Source organism: Diabrotica undecimpunctata, chromosome 7, assembly GCF_040954645.1.
Source record: "Diabrotica undecimpunctata isolate CICGRU chromosome 7, icDiaUnde3, whole genome shotgun sequence".
Lineage (NCBI taxonomy): Eukaryota > Metazoa > Arthropoda > Insecta > Coleoptera > Chrysomelidae > Diabrotica > Diabrotica undecimpunctata.
Window position 1 is genome coordinate 27647494 of NC_092809.1, and position 22036 is coordinate 27669529.

The 22036-nt window shown below is 36.6% G+C and overlaps 1 protein-coding gene and 1 non-coding gene across 2 annotated transcripts; one reads left to right on the forward strand and one right to left on the reverse strand.

The window, feature by feature from the left end:
- Positions 1–296: 296 nt before the first annotated feature.
- Positions 297–368, reverse strand: TRNAP-CGG (transfer RNA proline (anticodon CGG)). The gene has a single exon. It is a non-coding gene; the product is annotated as a tRNA-Pro (tRNA).
- A 71-nt stretch (positions 369–439) lies between these two features.
- Positions 440–19653, forward strand: LOC140445112 (mitochondrial fission process protein 1). Its single transcript, XM_072536940.1, has 3 exons — positions 440–649; positions 702–829; positions 11583–19653. Exons 1-3 carry the CDS (start codon positions 580–582, stop codon positions 11865–11867), a joined length of 483 nt encoding a protein of 160 aa, XP_072393041.1. The 5' UTR covers positions 440–579; the 3' UTR covers positions 11868–19653.
- Positions 19654–22036: the final 2383 nt, after the last annotated feature.

A 22036-nucleotide genomic window follows, 5' to 3' on the forward strand; every position in this document is an offset into this window, starting at 1 on the left:
AAATGTATATTATGTCTGAATTGTCAATATAAATGAGTCAGATAAAATTAAATTATTAGAAGAATTTTTCACCAAGTAACAAAAAACATGTGTTTAATTTTTTTATGTTTGTATTTTGAGAACAATTTCCGAAGTGAAAAATTGAAACGTGAATAAACTTATTTTAAACTTCAATTGTTGCTTATTCCCATTAAAATAGTACCTAATTACCAGAAGAAAATAGCTTCGCAACAGTAAAAAGAACGTTGGTTTTTAATTGTATAATTATTTAAAATTTCGAGAAAATAAAAAAGTCTGGGCCTGTCCGGGATTTGAACCCGGGACCTCTCGCACCCGAAGCGAGAATCATACCCCTAGACCAACAGGCCGTTGTGATATGATTTTAATAGATGTAATAAACTGACCATACACGTATATTCGAACATTTACTCATATTTTACTAAAGAATTAAACATTATTTACTTAAATTACATTTAATACTTAAGTGTTCTAATACCATTCTAACATAGTACGCTAAAGTATACCCTTTGAAACTTACAATAACCTAATTTTTCAGTTAGTTAATGTTTATGTGCAAGTATGGATGAAATTCAAGAAGAGCTATCAAAAGAATTAGATTTATATAGGGATACTTCAGTTAGATATCTAGGTAAGCGTTCTAATACTTACATAAAGCTAATAATAATTAAATTTCTTACAAGGTTACGCGAATGAAGTAGGAGAAGCATTCAGATCAATAATCGGTAGCAAATGGGTAAACTTTTCATACGCCGTAGCCACTTTGTACGTTTTGGCTGATACAACCGATAAAAGTATAGCAGTTTATAAGGTAAGTGATTTTATAAAATTATGGAACTATCGAAACTACTCTAATAATTTAAATATTATTAGGTACCTAATATTAAAACACCTAATATGCAACTTTAGATAGTGTTTGGTGTAATATTGGTTGCATGTGTTGGGTGTTCTATTTATCAGATCTATTTATTTTAGTTGTAATTCAATTTCTGTAGTTGGATGTATACCATTAATCATAAAATTTTTTATTTAAAAAAAATCCTTTATAAAAGGTATATATATTCTAAAAAATACCTTTTCGGGTTACACCACAAAACATTTTCGGAGTAATAAGTCCATCATCAGTGCTCATGCATAACTGTGTTAATTATTACGTATTTGTCGATAAATTTAAATGATGTTGTTTTAAACAGATTAATTTCATAGCAACGTAAAACTCCCAGGGGTTGCTCACCCGAAACAAAGGAGTCTTGCGATGCCATGAAGTAAATCTGTAAATCTGACAACAACATCATTTAACTAGCTATGTGTAATCGGTGACGGATCCAGAGGGAGGGGTCACGGGGTCATGACCCCCCCTAACTAATTTTTTAATGATTTCTCTGTTCATTTTAACTTCTGCGTTGTATCTAATTTTTGCGATTTTAGATTTTCATCTAGCAAATTGCGAACAGAAAACGCCTTCTTCTGTGCTTCCTTAAAGGACAGGAAATTACTTAAATGTTCCTTGCAACTGGAGTGTTTTTTTAAGGAGGCAGACATATTTTTTAAATCAAAGTATCCTTCACAAGTCCATACACATTTCGTATTAGAAAATAACAAACACGGTCAACAATATAGTCTGTTTTTCGTAATACTTCCAGACAACCATTTGTAGACATCATACCAAGAGCAATTAAAAGTACGCACCTTTTTCCCATCTTTTTTGTCAATACGCAATGTTAGAGTAGGCCTTTTATTCATAATAATTTTTTTTCTATCAATTTCAGTTCTTCTAGATAATGGCGATTCCAATAGTGAAACAACAATGTCCAAACACTCATTATCAACATTAGGTACTATTACTGCAACTGGGTAAAGCGTCATAAAAACTCATTTTTATTGTATCAGTTATAAAACAATCTCACATATATAAGTTGCATACAATCAGGCGATATAGAAATCATGCAAATGGGATTTTTTTTCTTCGAATTTTACGAATTTTTTAAAATTTATTTGGGCAACCGTGCACTTGTTTGCAATTGTGTTGTTTGTTTAAAAATATGTTACAATTATAGATTATGTTACATATTTTTTTATCATAATTTAAAAGAAAATTTATATTACAATTCGATAATTACATTACAAGTGACAGCGATGGTCGACGTAGGCCCGATCGTCTGGTGCCTAAACAGCAAGCATAAACACGACAATATAAATCGTTGTCCGGCACGCTGCTTAACTTCAAACGCTTTTTGTACGGGGATCTTATGTGAGCTGGGTCGGCCAGTTACGATCGGGCCTATTAATGATATTTAAAATGCCTGAATACGATTCGATGCTTTCTGTGGTAATATAATAACATAGTTGTTTTAACAGACGTTAATGTATTGAGTAATTTAGTACATTGAAAAGTTATTTACATGCATTAACATAATTTTTGAATATATGTTTTTCAATTTTAAAGCTCTTAAAATTATTGGGTAGGCCCGGCCTATCCTGCCTACCCCCAAAAGCCGCCACTGCATTTAACGCAAAAAGTAAAAATCCGAAGATATCTACTTGTTCGAAAGCAAAATTGAGTTTCTCTCTTGTATATTTGCCTTTTACGATTTACAAAGCAAACAGACGATGAGTAAACCGACATGGGAATCTAAAATTGCATTCCACATCATATCGATTTATCTAAGTAAGAACCTTTAATGAACTTTCTAATACTTAAAATACGAGTAAATAAAGATATAGAAAAGACAGTTAAGATTTGATTTCACATATAGTGCCTCTACAATTCGCTTATACGTATTTCTTTCTTTCATGACTCATCAGAGAGCCTTAGTAGGAAGTCCTAAACATGAAATCAAATCTTTTCCGTCAACGGAAGTCATAATTAAATATTTATTCATCGTCTGTTTGCTTAGTAAATCGTAGAAGACACAGATTTAAGTGAGAATTTGAATTTTGGTTTCGAACAAGTAGAAATCTTTACTTTATTTTTAGATGTCGCCGTATGCGTCTTTACGAAGTAATTACACTATTACTTCCTTTGGCAAAAAATATTTGATTTTACGTTTAGGTTAACGCTATTGAGGCGCTCTGATGGGTTCTGAAAGGACGAAATAAGTACGGATAGACACTTAATTAAATCTCAACTGTCTTTTGTAAAATGTACTGATGATGGACTTATTACTATTTGATATTGGGTTACTATTTAATGTCTACCTATGTTGGATATGTCTCATTGGCTATATCCATTTCTATTGTGAGCAGTAATTAAATTTCTGTCACTGATCGTAGTTGGGCGGCTCATTCTTAAATAATTTTGATATTTGCCGATTAAATACTTTGAAATGACAATTTAAACATAAAAATAACTGCAATATGAATTTAATGCAACGCCTACTTCGCAAATTTTAAATTGATAAGTTGTGTAATGTGTACCTAATGCTTCATTTTAGGTGTGACATCAAAATCATACATAAAATAATTAAATATTTATTCTTATTTAAGCGTGGTATATTTGAAACCCAAAAAATAGCTTATGCTATTTTAGAAGACATAAGGTCGTGGCATATTATCGTGCACGTTGCGTTCCCAGCACATAGCGTTTAGTTTCCGAAAAATATAATTTAAATGGTTTTAAATATGAACAACGCACACTGTCCGGAACATAGCGTTTCAGACACTTAACGTTTCCGTTCAGTATATTCGAAAACAATATTTTACTGATGCCGACGGCTACGTAACGAGTCGTAACCGGTTGGTAAGGATAATGTGAATTAGATGTCCGTCGTTTTCTCCCCTTTGTTTATTTAGGTATTTGTTTGATTTTGATAGAGAGTATTTAAAAAAATAATTTTCGAGGCTATTTTGTCATTTATGCATGTGTTTTTATTGCTTTGTGACAATTAATCACGGAAGTGATAAACAATTAGGACAAATGAAATCGTAGGCTTCCACGGCCAGAGTCAGAATTATAGTTTATTCGTCTTCCGGGTTTGGACCGTGTCATTTGTGAGTGACCCAAAAGTGGGTTCATCTCGACGTTTCGCTACAATTGTATGTAGCTTCTTCAGGAGAACAAAAAGAAAAAGAAACAAAAGACAAGAAGATGGGTAGTTAGCAACGGTAACTCAGTTACTCAACGCAACCAGAGGCGAATACTAACTACCAAGATGGGCATTTGGTCACAGTAACTCAACTACTCAACGCAGCCAGAGGTGAAAACCAAATGCCAGGACAGGGATTCACGTCCAACAGCTCAGAACACTAACGCGTCGAGAGGCAGGGAGTGAATCCGACGATTACTCCGCTGCCGCTCTATTTATAGTCGCGGTGACCTGTCGTGTCGGGACGTATCGGCACACTCCGTGGCGCGAACGTCAAGAAGCGCGCGCTGGCCAATCATGTGGCTGCATCGTGGTAGCGGGACCGGACGGTGGCTCTAGACTGGGATTCCAGATGGGAGACAAGTAGTATCCTTCCTCTCGATTGATATTATGTGGATTTTTTCGGATCTCTAGAGATTCGCGGATTTTCCTGGAATAAAAGAAGGGGCTCTTAGAAATGATATGAGTTTTTTCGAACAATATGGAATGACCGGTTTCTTGGCAGTGTTCTGCAACTGCAGAATGGGAGAAAAGACCTGATCGAATGCATCTTTGATGCTCTTGAATCCGAGTTTTGACGGAACGACCAGTTTCGCCAATATACACTTGTCCACATGAACAAGGAATAGAATAGACACCACAGGAAGATAGGGGCGGTAATGGGTCCTTAGGAGAGGGTAGATATTGTGAGATTTTCTTGGGCGGTCGAAAAGTAGTCCTGATACCTTCCTTGCGAAGAATTTTGCCAATCCTATCAGTGACACTTCGAATATACGGAAGAAAAGCTACAGGAGTATTACCCGAAGATTCTGAATTTGTCGTCCTAGGGTGTAAAGGGGGATGTAGATGTCGGTGTGTAATATTTTGAATTGTGGACTTGGAGTAACCGTTGGCGACAAGGGTTTTTTGCAGATGGCCAAGTTCTTCTCTAAGGTTGTCAGGTTCAGAAATCGAAATGGCCCGATGGATGAGAGAGTTGATCACAGAATTCTTTTGGGCAGGATGGTGGTGTGATGAAGCATGTAGGTAACGATTCGTGTGAGTCTTTTTTCTATAAACAGAGTGACCCAATCGGCCATTGGGCTTGGAGGTGACTAACACATCGAGAAAGGGAAGGGACCGATTATTTTCTACTTCCATTGTGAATTTTATACTCGGATGTTGTGAGTTAAGATGATCTAGGAAGGGAGAAAGGGTATGTTGACCATGGGGCCAGATGATAAATGTATCATCAACGTAGCGGAACCAGACTTTTGGTTTTAAGGGGTAAGATTCTAGGGCTAAAGACTCAAAGGCTTCCATGAAAATGTCAGCAATGACAGGGGAAAGGGGAGAACCCATTGGTGTTCCAGATATTTGTTTGTAGAAATTGCCTCTAAAAGAAAAATATGTTGAAAGGAGGCATTTTTCCGCAAGATCTGCCAAAACCAAAGACTTGTTATCATTGGTCAAGTGATCTCGCAGAACAACTAGAGAGTCATGTATGGGGATATTAGTAAATAGGGATGATACATCGAAACTGACGAGAATGTCTTGGGGATCGACCGTGAGGGAGGAGATTAAGGTGATGAAATGTGTGGAATTTCGGACATAAGAAGAGGTACGACCAGTATAGGTCTTAAACTGATTCGACAAGTACTTTGCGAGTTTGTAGGTAGGAGAGTTAATCGTAGTCACAATGGGACGAAGAGGTACGTTGTCTTTATGGATTTTGGGAAGACCGTAGATTCTGGGGCAGATGGAGTTTTTCGGAACTATGGACTTCTTAACATCATCGGGAAGATCGGATTGTTTGATGGCATGGGAAATTTCGCGTTCGACTCTAGGAGTGGGGTCTCGAGAAATTGTGTTATAACAGGATGTATCCCTAAGTAAGTCGTTTACTTTCTCTATGTAGGAAGGAGTATCCAGGATGACTGTGGCATTACCTTTGTCTGCAGGAAGGATTATTATCTCAGAAAGAGAACGGAGATTTTTGAGAGCTATGAATTCCTCACGAGATATATTGGAAGTAGGGATTTTGGCTGTATCAAGACATTTAGCGACGTCAAAGCGGATACGGTCGGCTGGAATTTTAGGAATTGTGCGGAGTGCCGCTTCCACATTTGAAACTATTTCTTCGGTAGGAATTCTGGAAGGAGTGATAGCAAAATTAAGACCTTTAGATAGAAGACTGCTTTCTGCACTTGTTAATTGGTGAGAAGAAAGATTAACGACGGTGTTAGTAAGAGGTGAAAGAGAAGTAGAAGTGGTGGAATGTGATTTTTTCTTAGATACAAGGGATTGGAATTTCTTTTTGTGAGTTTCGTTGCTTAGAAGAAGGATTTTATCGGCTTGATGATAGGAAATGCGGTCTAAAAGTGACCAATCATCGACACTAAGAATACTGGAAAGTTCAAGATGCAGCTTAAAAAGTTTTTGGGATTGAAAATTAAGGGTTTTTCGAATATGTTGAATCCGTTCACGAAGTAGAGATAGGCTGGCTCGATGTAGAATTCGGGAAGAAGATGAAGAGGAAATGTGATGTTTTAGAACAAGAAAATTGGGAACCAAGTTATTATCACGACATCTAGAGAGGAAGGTGAGCGAAGAAAGTAGAGATGAAACTTTAGAGCGAAGATTGGAGAACTCTGAGGTTTTGCGGAATATAACCTCCCCGTAGAGGTTGGTCAAATGAAATCGTAGGCTTCCACGGCCAGAGTCAGAATTATAGTTTATTCGTCTTCCGGGTTTGGACCGTGTCATTTGTGAGTGACCCAAAAGTGGGTTCATCTCGACGTTTCGCTACAATTGTATGTAGCTTCTTCAGGAGAACAAAAAGAAAAAGAAACAAAAGACAAGAAGATGGGTAGTTAGCAACGGTAACTCAGTTACTCAACGCAACCAGAGGCGAATACTAACTACCAAGATGGGCATTTGGTCACAGTAACTCAACTACTCAACGCAGCCAGAGGTGAAAACCAAATGCCAGGACAGGGATTCACGTCCAACAGCTCAGAACACTAACGCGTCGAGAGGCAGGGAGTGAATCCGACGATTACTCCGCTGCCGCTCTATTTATAGTCGCGGTGACCTGTCGTGTCGGGACGTATCGGCACACTCCGTGGCGCGAACGTCAAGAAGCGCGCGCTGGCCAATCATGTGGCTGCATCGTGGTAGCGGGACCGGACGGTGGCTCTAGACTGGGATTCCAGATGGGAGACAAGTAGTATCCTTCCTCTCGATTGATATTATGTGGATTTTTTCGGATCTCTAGAGATTCGCGGATTTTCCTGGAATAAAAGAAGGGGCTCTTAGAAATGATATGAGTTTTTTCGAACAATATGGAATGACCGGTTTCTTGGCAGTGTTCTGCAACTGCAGAATGGGAGAAAAGACCTGATCGAATGCATCTTTGATGCTCTTGAATCCGAGTTTTGACGGAACGACCAGTTTCGCCAATATACACTTGTCCACATGAACAAGGAATAGAATAGACACCACAGGAAGATAGGGGCGGTAATGGGTCCTTAGGAGAGGGTAGATATTGTGAGATTTTCTTGGGCGGTCGAAAAGTAGTCCTGATACCTTCCTTGCGAAGAATTTTGCCAATCCTATCAGTGACACTTCGAATATACGGAAGAAAAGCTACAGGAGTATTACCCGAAGATTCTGAATTTGTCGTCCTAGGGTGTAAAGGGGGATGTAGATGTCGGTGTGTAATATACGGAAGAAAAGCTACAGGAGTATTACCCGAAGATTCTGAATTTGTCGTCCTAGGGTGTAAAGGGGGATGTAGATGTCGGTGTGTAATATTTTGAATTGTGGACTTGGAGTAACCGTTGGCGACAAGGGTTTTTTTTTCTTCCGATCAATCCGATCTTCCCGATGATGTTAAGAAGTCCATAGTTCCGAAAAACTCCATCTGCCCCAGAATCTACGGTCTTCCCAAAATCCATAAAGACAACGTACCTCTTCGTCCCATTGTGACTACGATTAACTCTCCTACCTACAAACTCGCAAAGTACTTGTCGAATCAGTTTAAGACCTATACTGGTCGTACCTCTTCTTATGTCCGAAATTCCACACATTTCATCACCTTAATCTCCTCCCTCACGGTCGATCCCCAAGACATTCTCGTCAGTTTCGATGTATCATCCCTATTTACTAATATCCCCATACATGACTCTCTAGTTGTTCTGCGAGATCACTTGACCAATGATAACAAGTCTTTGGTTTTGGCAGATCTTGCGGAAAAATGCCTCCTTTCAACATATTTTTCTTTTAGAGGCAATTTCTACAAACAAATATCTGGAACACCAATGGGTTCTCCCCTTTCCCCTGTCATTGCTGACATTTTCATGAAAGCCTTTGAGTCTTTAGCCCTAGAATCTTACCCCTTAAAACCAAAAGTCTGGTTCCGCTACGTTGATGATACATTTATCATCTGGCCCCATGGTCAACATACCCTTTCTCCCTTCCTAGATCATCTTAACTCACAACATCCGAGTATAAAATTCACAATGGAAGTAGAAAATAATCGGTCCCTTCCCTTTCTCGATGTGTTAGTCACCTCCAAGCCCAATGGCCGATTGGGTCACTCTGTTTATAGAAAAAAGACTCACACGAATCGTTACCTACATGCTTCATCACACCACCATCCTGCCCAAAAGAATTCTGTGATCAACTCTCTCATCCATCGGGCCATTTCGATTTCTGAACCTGACAACCTTAGAGAAGAACTTGGCCATCTGCAAAAAACCCTTGTCGCCAACGGTTACTCCAAGTCCACAATTCAAAATATTACACACCGACATCTACATCCCCCTTTACACCCTAGGACGACAAATTCAGAATCTTCGGGTAATACTCCTGTAGCTTTTCTTCCGTATATTCGAAGTGTCACTGATAGGATTGGCAAAATTCTTCGCAAGGAAGGTATCAGGACTACTTTTCGACCGCCCAAGAAAATCTCACAATATCTACCCTCTCCTAAGGACCCATTACCGCCCCTATCTTCCTGTGGTGTCTATTCTATTCCTTGTTCATGTGGACAAGTGTATATTGGCGAAACTGGTCGTTCCGTCAAAACTCGGATTCAAGAGCATCAAAGATGCATTCGATCAGGTCTTTTCTCCCATTCTGCAGTTGCAGAACACTGCCAAGAAACCGGTCATTCCATATTGTTCGAAAAAACTCATATCATTTCTAAGAGCCCCTTCTTTTATTCCAGGAAAATCCGCGAATCTCTAGAGATCCGAAAAAATCCACATAATATCAATCGAGAGGAAGGATACTACTTGTCTCCCATCTGGAATCCCAGTCTAGAGCCACCGTCCGGTCCCGCTACCACGATGCAGCCACATGATTGGCCAGCGCGCGCTTCTTGACGTTCGCGCCACGGAGTGTGCCGATACGTCCCGACACGACAGGTCACCGCGACTATAAATAGAGCGGCAGCGGAGTAATCGTCGGATTCACTCCCTGCCTCTCGACGCGTTAGTGTTCTGAGCTGTTGGACGTGAATCCCTGTCCTGGCATTTGGTTTTCACCTCTGGCTGCGTTGAGTAGTTGAGTTACTGTGACCAAATGCCCATCTTGGTAGTTAGTATTCGCCTCTGGTTGCGTTGAGTAACTGAGTTACCGTTGCTAACTACCCATCTTCTTGTCTTTTGTTTCTTTTTCTTTTTGTTCTCCTGAAGAAGCTACATACAATTGTAGCGAAACGTCGAGATGAACCCACTTTTGGGTCACTCACAAATGACACGGTCCAAACCCGGAAGACGAATAAACTATAAAACAATTAGGACTTTTGTACAGAAGTGATACCTCTTCTTTTTAAAAATACTTTTTGGTTTGATATGTATCGTTAAATGTAGTATTTTGTTTTTTAACTGAAGGTGTAATTAAATTTAAATCATATTTAAACTGAATCCTATTCATTCTAAAATATCCACAATATTTTTCATCGTCATCAATTAATTCTCTGTATAAAGTCCAGTATTCACATTCCTTCTTCCTTTCTCTTAGCATTGGATGTACTTCAAACGTTATTTTTAACACAGTTTTTCATTCTTCATCGTTAAAAAGAAGAGCAATTGCACATAATTTGTGTCGAGAAAAGCGAGATCATATCTTCACCGAACCAAACTGAAACGTTCTATGTATGAATATGTGAACGCGCAGCCCAATTGCTTGAGTGGAAACGCTACATGCCGGAAACTATACGTGCACGATAATATGCCGCGACCTTTACAGTAATTTAATTTGAGTATGTAATTTTTTTCTAATAAATATTGAGCCACTGACACAAAGCTAGTTTTATTGAGTAGCGACTGCATCATTTAAGCTGTGAGCCACTGTATATTTAAAGGGAAAAAATTCATATACAAACTAATACAGTCGTGCGACAGTAGTGCTTTTTAAAACTGTATTTGAAGTAATAATACAATTCAAATAAAAATACAAGTGCACCGTTCGATAAGTTGTCCAAAATAATTTGGTTTCTATTCTATAACCTTTGCATGTATTTTATTTAGACCGACCGAAATGACAGCATTATTGCAATTCGTTAATGATTATGACCTTCAGCCTTCAATATACGTAGTTATAATGATCATAGTTGGATCATAGGCATGTTTTAACTTTTTAAATTATATATGTATATTATTTTTCATATAAAAATGCGTGCATGTCATTCAAGATTTACGACATCAGAACCCCACAGCGTTGCCAAAACATCAGAATAGTTTATAAGTGAGGAATTTTTAAAATGTCAACTATTTGTCAAACTATTATATAACAGTAAATACACTTAGTTTTAAGACTACTGTAACACACTAAAATACATAAGAAAACATTTTAATACAAAATTATATATTCTAAATTTTAAACTTACCCTATTAATAGTAAAAACGTCCCGCCATTATTTCTTGTTCAAAATAATCTATCTTATATTAAAGTTTATCAGCTTTCTACAGACTATTTAGTTGTTTTGGCATAGCACAATCACAATACACAACAATAATTAGTTTTTAAAGCTATTAATCTAAATTTAATATGTATTTATAAATACAATTCATTAATATATAATATATTATGATCAAATTGTGTAAGAAATCAAAACATAAACAAAATTCTTACTCTAAAAAAGCGGCAACCCTTGAAACAATTTTGCCACACGCTGAACTGTCAAAAAATTTGAAGTAAGCCCATATCAGTTGCGTACAATTGTCTAATATATTTAATTAATATTATTATTTTGTGAAATATTGATATAATGATATAATGATGATTACATTTTATTGATTATTATACCATGTTGACGCCCATGAAAGATCGAGCCGTTCCGTATGGGTTTCGTATTATTAGCTGTGTTAGGAAAATTTGAACTCTAAGGTCGACTTTCTGGAAATTTTAAATATGATGTCTTTTTATATAAATTGTGACGTGCACGCATTTTTATATGAAAAATACTCTATATGTCAATTTTTGTTACAGACTGCGATAAATGAAAAGAACCATACCAAAAAAGTGGTTTACACAACTGCAGATACTCTCATTTGGCAGTTAATGGCTTCTGTGGCAATTCCTGGATTCACAATAAATAGGGTTTGTGCATTATCCAATTATTTGTTGAAAAAAAGTGAGAAAATTCCTTCCTCTAACAGAAAATGGCTGGTCACGGGTATTGGATTGTTCACTATACCATTTATAATCAAACCTATCGATAAGTTTGTAGACGTGACGATGGATAACAGTCTTAGAAAGTATCAACCTGAATAGAATTCGTTTTAAAGTAGAAAACAGTAAAACATTCCTCAGAAGATCTTGATTTTTCAAGAAAAATGATAGATAAATACTGCTTGATACTGCTATAAATACATATAGGTATACAAAACATACTGCCATGCATTTTTAGGTTTCCAGTTATTTTTTATTTGTTTAAATAGGCACTATTTATAATATGTTTAACAAAAAATCACTAAGGGAAACTCCTAGTGATTGATTATATACCATAGTATAAAAAAGTATGTTTCATATATTCAAAATATTAAACTTTTACCGTTTTGGATTTAATAATTAATTTAACAGAAAATACTTTGGTTTTCAGGATTCAAATTATTTCGAAAGATTGTGGGTAAAGTTAAAATCATTGTTTAGGTATCCAATGTTCTCAGACAACATGGCATTTGAAGAAGAAGAATTGTACACAGGTATTTTGATCTACATCTTAGTCTTTTATTTCGTCCAAGTGTAATAACAACGTGAATTGTCCGTTTAAATTTCCGTCCATATCTGTAAGTCTTTTCTTCCATATTTTGTACAGTAAAACGCAAAAAGCAATTCAGACTGTTTTGCAGCCGTTTAACTCAAGTTTCTTCTTTTTCTATCTTTTCCCCAAATGCAAACTTCTCAAGAAGTTTTGTGTCCAAAGTTATTTCATCCCCTTTAACTTTTCGAGTACCTTTTAATGCATTTCTTTTGGAAATAATTACCAAAGAATTCTTAAACATTTGCCTAAAATAAAAAAAATTCGAAAAGTTCTATTGCCGTTTTATCAACATCCGTAAGGTTGTATGGACTCTTTTTGTAATTTTTTACCTTTAAGCTTTATACTTGATCTTCGGTTAACAAAGCTTACTTTCAATTGTAATTTTGTTATTGTTATACATATGTATTACCATACAGTTTATTTTCTCCATTTTTATGTTAATACTTGTCCTTGGGCTGATGTTTTCCGATATTTCTTATAGTTGGCGTAGTTGGTCTCAAGAATTTTTGTATCCAGTGTTATTTTAATCCCTTTGACTTTTGTATTGATTCATTTTTTTTTTAAAGAATTTACAACAAATTCTTAAACATTTATCTAAAACAAAACACGTCGAAAGCATTTATTATTTTGTCGGAATCCGTAAGATGCTACATACCGATGTATGCACTTCCTTCGTATTTTTTTCCTGTCGCATTTATATTTGATTTCTGGTTGGTTGGTGTCGAATTGGCTTACAATAAAGAGCTTAGATAATAAAAAACATCCACTTACATGGCTTAGACAATAAAAAAAGAGATAAAGAGTATTTGGTTCAAATGGAATTCTTAGTCGTGTCCATTACCTTTATTACCGTAAATCTTTGTCTCCATAATTATTTTAAGACCTGCTTATGTGCTGATATTTTCCTTTATTTGTTATAGTAGTATAATGTTATAGTGTCATTTAAATTTTAAAGAGAATCTGCCGCATTTTCTTCCAATTTTTTTTTTAGTTCACTAGATCAAAGGCGATGTTTAAGATAATAAACACATACGGCTAAAGTAAATGATTATTTACACATTACTTTTCTACACCATCGGATTTCCGACGAATTTCGTCCACAATTTTCTCCCTTATGCCTTTGAGAGTACTGAAAGATCAAACCAAGGGAAGTAAAATATGTGAATACTTTGTGATTTTCTGGGGAACATGAGGTCAGCGCTGAGATTGTTGTTGTAAAGAATGGAGAAGGATGGAGAGGCACCGTCAATGTTTCTGGATGGAGGTTTCCCACAAGCTGTCGGAGTGGGCAGTGAGAGGCAGGAACCTGACGGTGATATTGTTCGGAGAGAAAGAGAGCGTCAGAGGGCCTGATATTAAAAACGGAGTAGTCGTGCTGAGGATAAATCCTTTGCCGAAATGGTGAGAGGACTTCGCTCGGGAGTGGGAGAGAGATAAGATGTAGTGGTAAAGCGGATGAGGAAGACTAAGAATGAGGGCGTACTGGACGGTGGAAGAGAGATGGCTGATGAGGTCAGGACGTTCGTCTCCTCCGGCAACATCTGCCTTTTTTCGAGCATAAGCAAGTTGTATGAGAAGATGTTGTGTGAAAGAATCGAAGTAGTGATAGAGAGGTCTGGGGATTGTCCCCAAAGCAGTATGGATTTTGCAAGGGTAAGAGTACGGTAGACTCGCTGATGTGGATGTTCCGGGCTTGGATGGGAAACTGTAACAAGTGGGCTTTTCTACTCCTCTTCGCTTTTAATACTTTGGAGTGGTCTTCTGTGCTGGGTTCTCTAGCGGTCATGGATTGCGAATTTGGAGAGAGAGTTACCCCCTTAAAATTCGCGGATGATCTCGCGATGTTGGTAGCAGCGTGAGACAGGGAGAAACTCTTATTCCGGGTATGGTAGTATGCAAGTGTTCTGGTCCAGGACTGGATGAACGACCATGGTTTGAGTCTCGCGGCGGATAAGACAGAGGGGGTAGTTCTTAAAGGTCCGAGAAAGAGAGATATAAGTATTGTGTTTGATTGTATGGATGTGTCAATCACTCCTAAGAAGTGCGGTATGTACTTGGGGTGGTCTTACATATGAATGGGAGTTGGGGGAGCACGTCCGGGAATAAGGCGGCAGAATGAGCGGCTGTGTTGGGGAGAGTAATGCCCACGCTGGGGGACTGTGGACTGGAGGACTGTGTGAGGGGCTGTGGGTCATCATCGGCTGAGTCCCCTTACAGGTATTGGTGGGAGAGAGAGAGAGAGAGTGAAAGGATATTTTACCTGAGAAATAAGGAGATACAAGTGGGGAACGTTAGAAGCGGAAAGAGGGCCACATCCATTTGGGATGTGGCAGGATGAGGATGGAAAGAGCAATGCTAGGTATATCACTTAAGGACAAGAAAACAAACACATGGATAAGACAGAAAACCAAAGTCACCGATGTGGTGCAAAAATCATTAAAGTTGAAATGGGAATACGCTGGACATGTAGCTAGGAGCGATCTAAACAAATGGCACAGATCAATTTTAACCTGGAGACCATACCAACACAAAAGACCCAGAGGCAGACCTCCTATGAGATGGACAGATGATCTGAAAAGGACTGCTGGGAAAAATTGGCTACAAGTAGCGTACAATAAAAAACAATGGAAAGGAAGACTTGAAGAGGCTTATGTTCAGATGTGGACGTGAATGGCTAAACGAAGAAGAAGAAGAAGAAGGATGAGTGGGATGCAACGGGGATGTAACAAAGTGGACGAAGTCACTGTTAACGAATCTGCGGAGCTTGCTGAACTGCGGGCACAGATGCTTAGACTGCTATCTGACGCAAGTGCTCACAGGACACGGGAGATTTCGTAGCTACTTGCACAGGTTCAAAAAGGCAGAATCGGATAATTGCCTTTAATTTGGGTCTTCGGACACTGTGTCACATACCCTTTTAGAGTGTGTTAAATGTTTAAGAGAAAGAAATAAGCTAGAGAGAGTGTTTGAGTCGGTGAGAGAGATGGTATAGAAGGTGGTGATGGATGAGCGCTGGTGGAACAAAATTCACAATTTTGTAAGAAAGGCGCTGCCGCTAAAAGAGAATAAAGAGCAGAAGCTAGATACAATTCTAGCTAGAGGTTCAACACAAGGGTAAACGCAAGTATGAATAAGAGAGTGAAAGAGGCGAAAATTGCGGCAGGCATGAGAGAGCAATAGTGCAAGTGGAATGAGGTGAGTGTCAACTGAGGTGCAGACGGACGGCGACAAATAATGCACGGACAGCTCATCGCGGTGAAGAGGCTGAAATAGCGACGGTCGGAAGGTAGGTATGTATGCGTAGGAAGGAAAGCGAAGAAGAAAATCTGGTTAGGCAGAGGCGGAGGTGGTGTTGGTATGAGTACGAGAGACAAAAGCTGATGTGTGATGACGAGCGACTGAGAATAAGGCAAAAGAACGACATCGGGAAGAAGTTGATATGATATCATATACATGATATCATGATGGAACTACTACATAGGGCCAACATTGACCAGAAGGAGATCAGAATTATTCAGAATCTATACTGGAACCAAATGGCAAAGGTGAGGATTGATCAAGACCAATATACGGATGAATTTGAAATCCGGAAAGGTGTCCGCCAAGGCTGCATACTCTCTCCGATGCTTTTTAATTTATATGTTGAAAATATATTTGCGGAAGCATTAGAAGACACGGAATTAGGCATTAAGGTGAACGGCATACCAATTAGCAACCTACGCTATGCGGACGACACAGTGATTATAACTGATAAATTGGAAGATCAGCAGTTATTACTTGATAGGGTGAATAGCATAGGTAAAAAATATGGCCTCAAAATCAACATTTTGAAAACGAAATATATGGTCATTAGCAGAAACCCTCCAGAAAACCCGATAATATGCATAGGTGACGATCGCATAAAACGCGTGAAAACTTTTAAATACCTTGGCACCACAATCAATGACCAATCGGATCCACAACAAGAGATAAAAACCCGAATACAAATGGCAAGACAAGCTTTTGTGAAATTCAGACCGCTCCTATGTAATCAAAACCTACATTTCGAAATACGCTACAGAATGGTCAAGTGCTACATATGGTCCATCTTGCTTTATGGCATGGAAACGTGGACTTTGAAAAAAACATCTATCAACAAACTTGAAGCATTTGAAATGTGGTCATTAAGAAGAATGATGCGCATACCTTGGGTGGATAGAGTTCGAAACGATGACGTCCTTAAGAGAGCCGGCGTGGAAAGAGAACTCTTTAAATTAATTAAAAAACGCAACATTGGTTACCTTAGGCACATATTGAGAGGAACAAAATATGAAATACCACAGTTAATCCTACAAGGGAAGATCGAAGGTAGGAGAGGAGCCGGCCGCAAACAAATATCCTGGTTAAGAAATATTAAAGAATGGACAGGAATACACAATACAGGCGAGCTGTGTCACGCCGCCAAGAACAGAATTCTAGTAATGAGATAGTCGCCTACGCACTTTGGTGTATGGCATGTTAAGAAGAAGGACAATCCCTAGTATGAGAGGGGTAGGGGTTAGCTGGTTATATCGGAGTTATGGAGGGCAGGGAGGTCCGACCCAGGGCTAAGTTGGTCGACGTGATTCTGAAGGGGTTTTTTGTTTTAGGAAACCAGAAGCAAATGTTGTACGTTCGAAAAGTGCGGAAAATTAGTAGAATTTGATTTTCCGAAAAACGCACACTGGTTCAATTCTAAATGTCATAAGAAATTTTCAGTACACAAACAGGCATAAGGGCAAAAATCGTGGTCGAACATAGTATTGAAATCTGACGGTCTATGCATCAAATCCGGTAAATGACACAATATATTCAAAAATATTTCAAAGATTTTATTAGGAATTAATTATGTACTTGTACATATGGAATTGTTTAACCGCTATTGGCAATTTTAATAATTAGATAGTAAACACGACATAAATAAAAAGGAAAAAACACAAAAGACAATTTGTTTTAGAATGTATTTAAGTATAACACATATTGTAAAATGTTAAAATCAATTTTTTTTATAGTAGCTAAATAACCTAGATTAATATTTGATAAAAATGTAAACGTTGGTGTGAAATAAGAGCATTTCGTATTTAATTTATAATCGTAGGAGTTCTCAGCAGTTCATCTTATACTAAACAACCCAGTCGCACTTTTGAAAATACGTTGATTCCGTTCTTTTTATAACTGTATAAGTGTCAATAGAACTAGGAGATTTGTCAGGCTGTGCAAAGATCAATTTGCCCCAAATTTTTCCGACCCCATTAAGAAGTTTTGTTTATGAAAAACACTTATAGTAATATAGTTACATACAAGTAACAGAAATTGTAACTTAATTGCAACTATGAGGAAAATTTGTTATGTAATGTACCTCAAAATTGAATTCTTCGAGTCTTCTTAGTTGAAAATCTACTAATGATACCGTCAAAGTTGATAAAGAATGTCGGTTTATATTCAATTGATGTTATACGTAGATTAAAAAGTCGCTCCTGTTTCAGTGTACTTCTCATGTAGTTTTTGATGATTTTGAGTTTGCTAAAATTTAGCTCTTCAGATGACATTGTGACTGGCAACGTGAGAAATATTCTCAGTGTAGTAGTAATGTAAGGGTAGCCTTCGACTAGTTAATTTTTATAAACAAGATGTAACATTTCTTTCGATGTGGCTTCCTCTAAGAAACTTTCTATTTCAAATTCTTGAATGTTGAGATCCGCTTGTAGATATTTGTTAATTATTTTGCTTTCATTTTTAGATCTTTTATTTGCATTTCTTCTAATCGAACGCCATTTAAAAATCCAAACTTGCTGTTTATCGTGTCCAAAGGCTCGAACCTTGAACCAAAATCCGGTTAATAATCTCTAACATGGCTACTTGGTACACATTATCAGCACTCGACAAAACTTCATCGCCACACAGTTCATCATTTATTTTTTTTTCCTTAGAAATCTATATCTTAGATTTCTAAGAATGAAATTAAGAATTGATTCTCAGTAATGCCCTTAGATGAAGCAAACTCTGTGCAAGATTTCAAGAACGTTAAAAACCCTTAAACGTTCCGGCCAGCCAAATCTACTGTCAGATATTTTCTTTGCAAACACTCATTGATACAACTGATCTTTTTGAACAAAGCGTGCCTAAAACACTCCAAAACGATGAATTAAACTTTCTAAGCTTCGACCGCATCTAATCCTGCTTCCATATTTCTTGTCTTGCTTTTAGGTTTTAATAACAGTGGCACATATTTTCGGAGAACTTTCCAGCGTGGAGCTGAAGTCGCAAAGAAAGAATGCACTGTTCAAATTACCGAAAAAATTCTGAGACTCAATAATAACATTGGCCACATTAACATCAACTAAATTGAGGCAGTAAGCAACACATAGGACAAAATATGCTAGCTCGTTGTCCTAAAGTAATCTGCACTGAACTCCTTTGTACTTACCCACCATATTTGCCCCATTGTCGTAGGATATCTCTATAGTCCCCAAGTTAATTGTATAATTTTTTTAGGATTTCTTGACTGAGACCTTCACCTGTTTTGTCAAGAACTGCGAATTAATCAATGAAACATCCGATGTATTTGTTTTGACGTAACAAACTACTTGAGTCATTCTCTCACTGTGGCTGATATCTAGACAATATTGATTGTAATATTATTATTTCAGTAAGCACTTTAATTATTTGACATTATGAAATACACAATTACATTTTATGTCTGCACTTTTTGATAGTTAACATGGTTAGGGTCATACAGTTCAGGGTCGTATTTTAAATATCTGTCAATGCTGCATTTAAAAAACAACTCAATTTATTAAATTATGATACATATTGGAAAGATCTTTGATATCAATCTTATTATTGATAGATTTTTTATCTTTTTATATGTCAATCATCACCAATAGGCATCTTTTGTTGTAGTTTAGTTTAGTTAGATACATATTGGAAAGATCTTTGATATCAATCTTATTATTGATAGATTTTTGATCTTTTTTTATGTCAATCATCACCAATATGCATTTTTGTTGTAGTTTAGTTCTTTTTCAATAATCTATACATTTTGAAAATCCAAAAGAATGCCTATTGTCTAGAAAATGCTAAGCTAAGGCTGTAGTGTTTAATTTGTTTATTTGTGTGCAACAACCGTTCTATGTAGATATTTGTGTGTTTGTCCAATATATGTTAAATTCCAATTGAAATGCCCAAAGTCAGGTAAATCTCGAAAGATAGAAAAACCAAGACGATAATATTTTAAAAAACACTTGAATCTGATCACGTAACAAGGGAAGAAAAATATGAGCATTAATTTCTATAATATACCATCTTTATGATGAATTTAATTATAAATACTGGCATCTGCTGTTATAATTATTATATCTACATACTTTTAAAATCATATTATATTATTACTGTTAATGTAGTTCTGGGAGAAATAATGAGAGAAATTATAAAATAATATTTTATATTTTTATTACACAATTATTGGTTGTAATTAAATGAAATTCACATTTTTAACTAACTTAGTTATTGTGGCTTAATCCCATGCAAACATAATATTTAAATTATATTTTTTTATTCAAATTTGCGGAGTCATATTCTTACCGATTGTGCCAATTTGTAAACCTCCATTTGATTATTTTTAATTTGTTATTTATATTTATATGAAACTGTAAATATACAACGTGTTTAAAAAAGTAAGCGTTTTATTCCTTTTAATTTTACCTTCTTCCCTCTTATACCGGTATATTAAGAACATCTTGGACGGATAAAGAAAATTCAAAAAGGAATTGGAAAGAAAAATGCTGGGGATTTATTTACCTTACGACACTTTTAAAAGTACCTATAACACATATGAAAAATTTACGTTTTCTCTATATAAAACTTCTGGGTTTTACTAAAAAACATCGAAATTATTTATATAATTTAACGAATCTCTCGTCTCAAACAGGAAATCTTGGGGAATGACTCCGTATGATTGCTGAGATAGAAGATCTACAAGGTGTTTCAAAAAAAGGTAACCCCGTCTCTAGGGTAGGTAAAAAACTGAAAAATAATTGGGGTTTGCTTGGTAAAAAATTTTTGTAACGCCATCCGTTTTCAAGATACAGGGCGTTGAAGAAAAAAAAATTTACGCATTTTTTACGATTTTGCCGAAACTACTGGCAACATTGTAATGAAATTTATACGAATATGTTTTGGAAGCTGATACATCCCATGAATTTGTTTTCATATCTGTTTCTCATAGAGGGCGCTAGTTACACGGATCGTACTAAGTATTAGTCAATTTAACTTTTTTAAGAGTATAATTATTAATCAAAATTTCAAGTAAACTTAAACATCATTCAATTTTACACGAAAAAGGTACTCTTGGCAAAACTCGATACTGTGTACAGTTTTCGGAATATTTTGATTTGAAAATTATGAAGTAATAATTGATGCTGGGCTAAAATAGTTAGTAATTAAACAAAACTCACAAGAAGAAAATTAAATTAATGACTAAAAACATAAAATAACATTCAATTACAGTAAGTGTTCAAAATGCCCTCCGTTTTCGCGAGTACATAAGTCTATTCTTTTTTTTTTTTAAGATTCCATTAACCTTCTAAACGGTAGGGGATCAGCTATGATGTCATAGTCGTTGAATTCTTTCTTCCAATTCTTGGCGTGAATTTACCTCTGTAGCAAAGACTTTTTTCTTATTATACGACCAACCTGCGTAGTCCAAAGGGTTAAAGTCGCATGGCCGAGGAGGCCAATGAATCAGAGCTTCTGCACCTCTACCAATCCATCGATTCGGAAAATGATTACTCAACCAATTACGACACCTTCTATCAAAGTGTGGTGGAGCTCCATCGTGCATAAAAAATAAAGATCTTCGCTCGTTTAGCGTTAAATCTTCTAATATTTCGAATAGGGAATTGTTTAAAAAATCAAGATACATATCACCATTTAAATTTCCAGGTAGAATATGATAACTTATTAATTTGTTACTCAAAGTTGCTGCCCAAACATTAACTTTAAATGAGTGTTGGTAATGTGATACCCTTTTGACTCGTGGATTCTCATCATACCAGTAGTGTGCATTATGGGAGTTAAACATACCTTGTCGCGTAAAGGTGGCCTCGTCTGTAAAAAGAATGCATTTTAAAAAATTTGGATTGTGGGCTGTCCTTTGTTGCAATGTTTCACAAAAATCCACTCTAACCGGTAGATCATCTGGCAAGAGCTCTTGGACTTGTTTGTAATGATAAGGATGTAATTGCTGTTTTTTCAGTATCCGCCAAGTACTTGAAGAAGAAGTATTTGTTTGTCTTGCTATATTCCTTACGCTAACTGTTGGATCTTGATCAAGTAAATTTAAAATATTATTTTCTTTATTAAGTGTTCTTGTTGTTCTTGGTCTACCAGAATTTATTTTATTTGGTCTAACATTCCAGTTTCTCGACAACGTCGTTCAACGGCTCTAAATGTTTTTTTACTTGGTAAGTTTCTTCTAGGAAACTTTTCTGCATAACGTGTCACAGCTGCACTAGAAGATCCTAAACATTCGCCTAAGGTGAATAATATGTCAGTGTATTCAACATTTGAGTACATTTTGATTTGATTTTACAAATAACAAGGTTTCAAAACTCTAATTATTGTTGATTTATCGTCATAACAATCAATAAATATCAGATTT

Coding starts and splice junctions, on each gene's coding strand:
- LOC140445112 (XM_072536940.1), top strand. CDS start 580: ATGGATGAAATTCAAGAAGAGCTATCAAAAGAATTAGATTTATATAGG. Junction 650..701: donor TACTTCAGTTAGATATCTAG/GTAAGCGTTCTA, acceptor ATTTCTTACAAG/GTTACGCGAATGAAGTAGGA. Junction 830..11,582: donor AAAGTATAGCAGTTTATAAG/GTAAGTGATTTT, acceptor TTTTTGTTACAG/ACTGCGATAAATGAAAAGAA.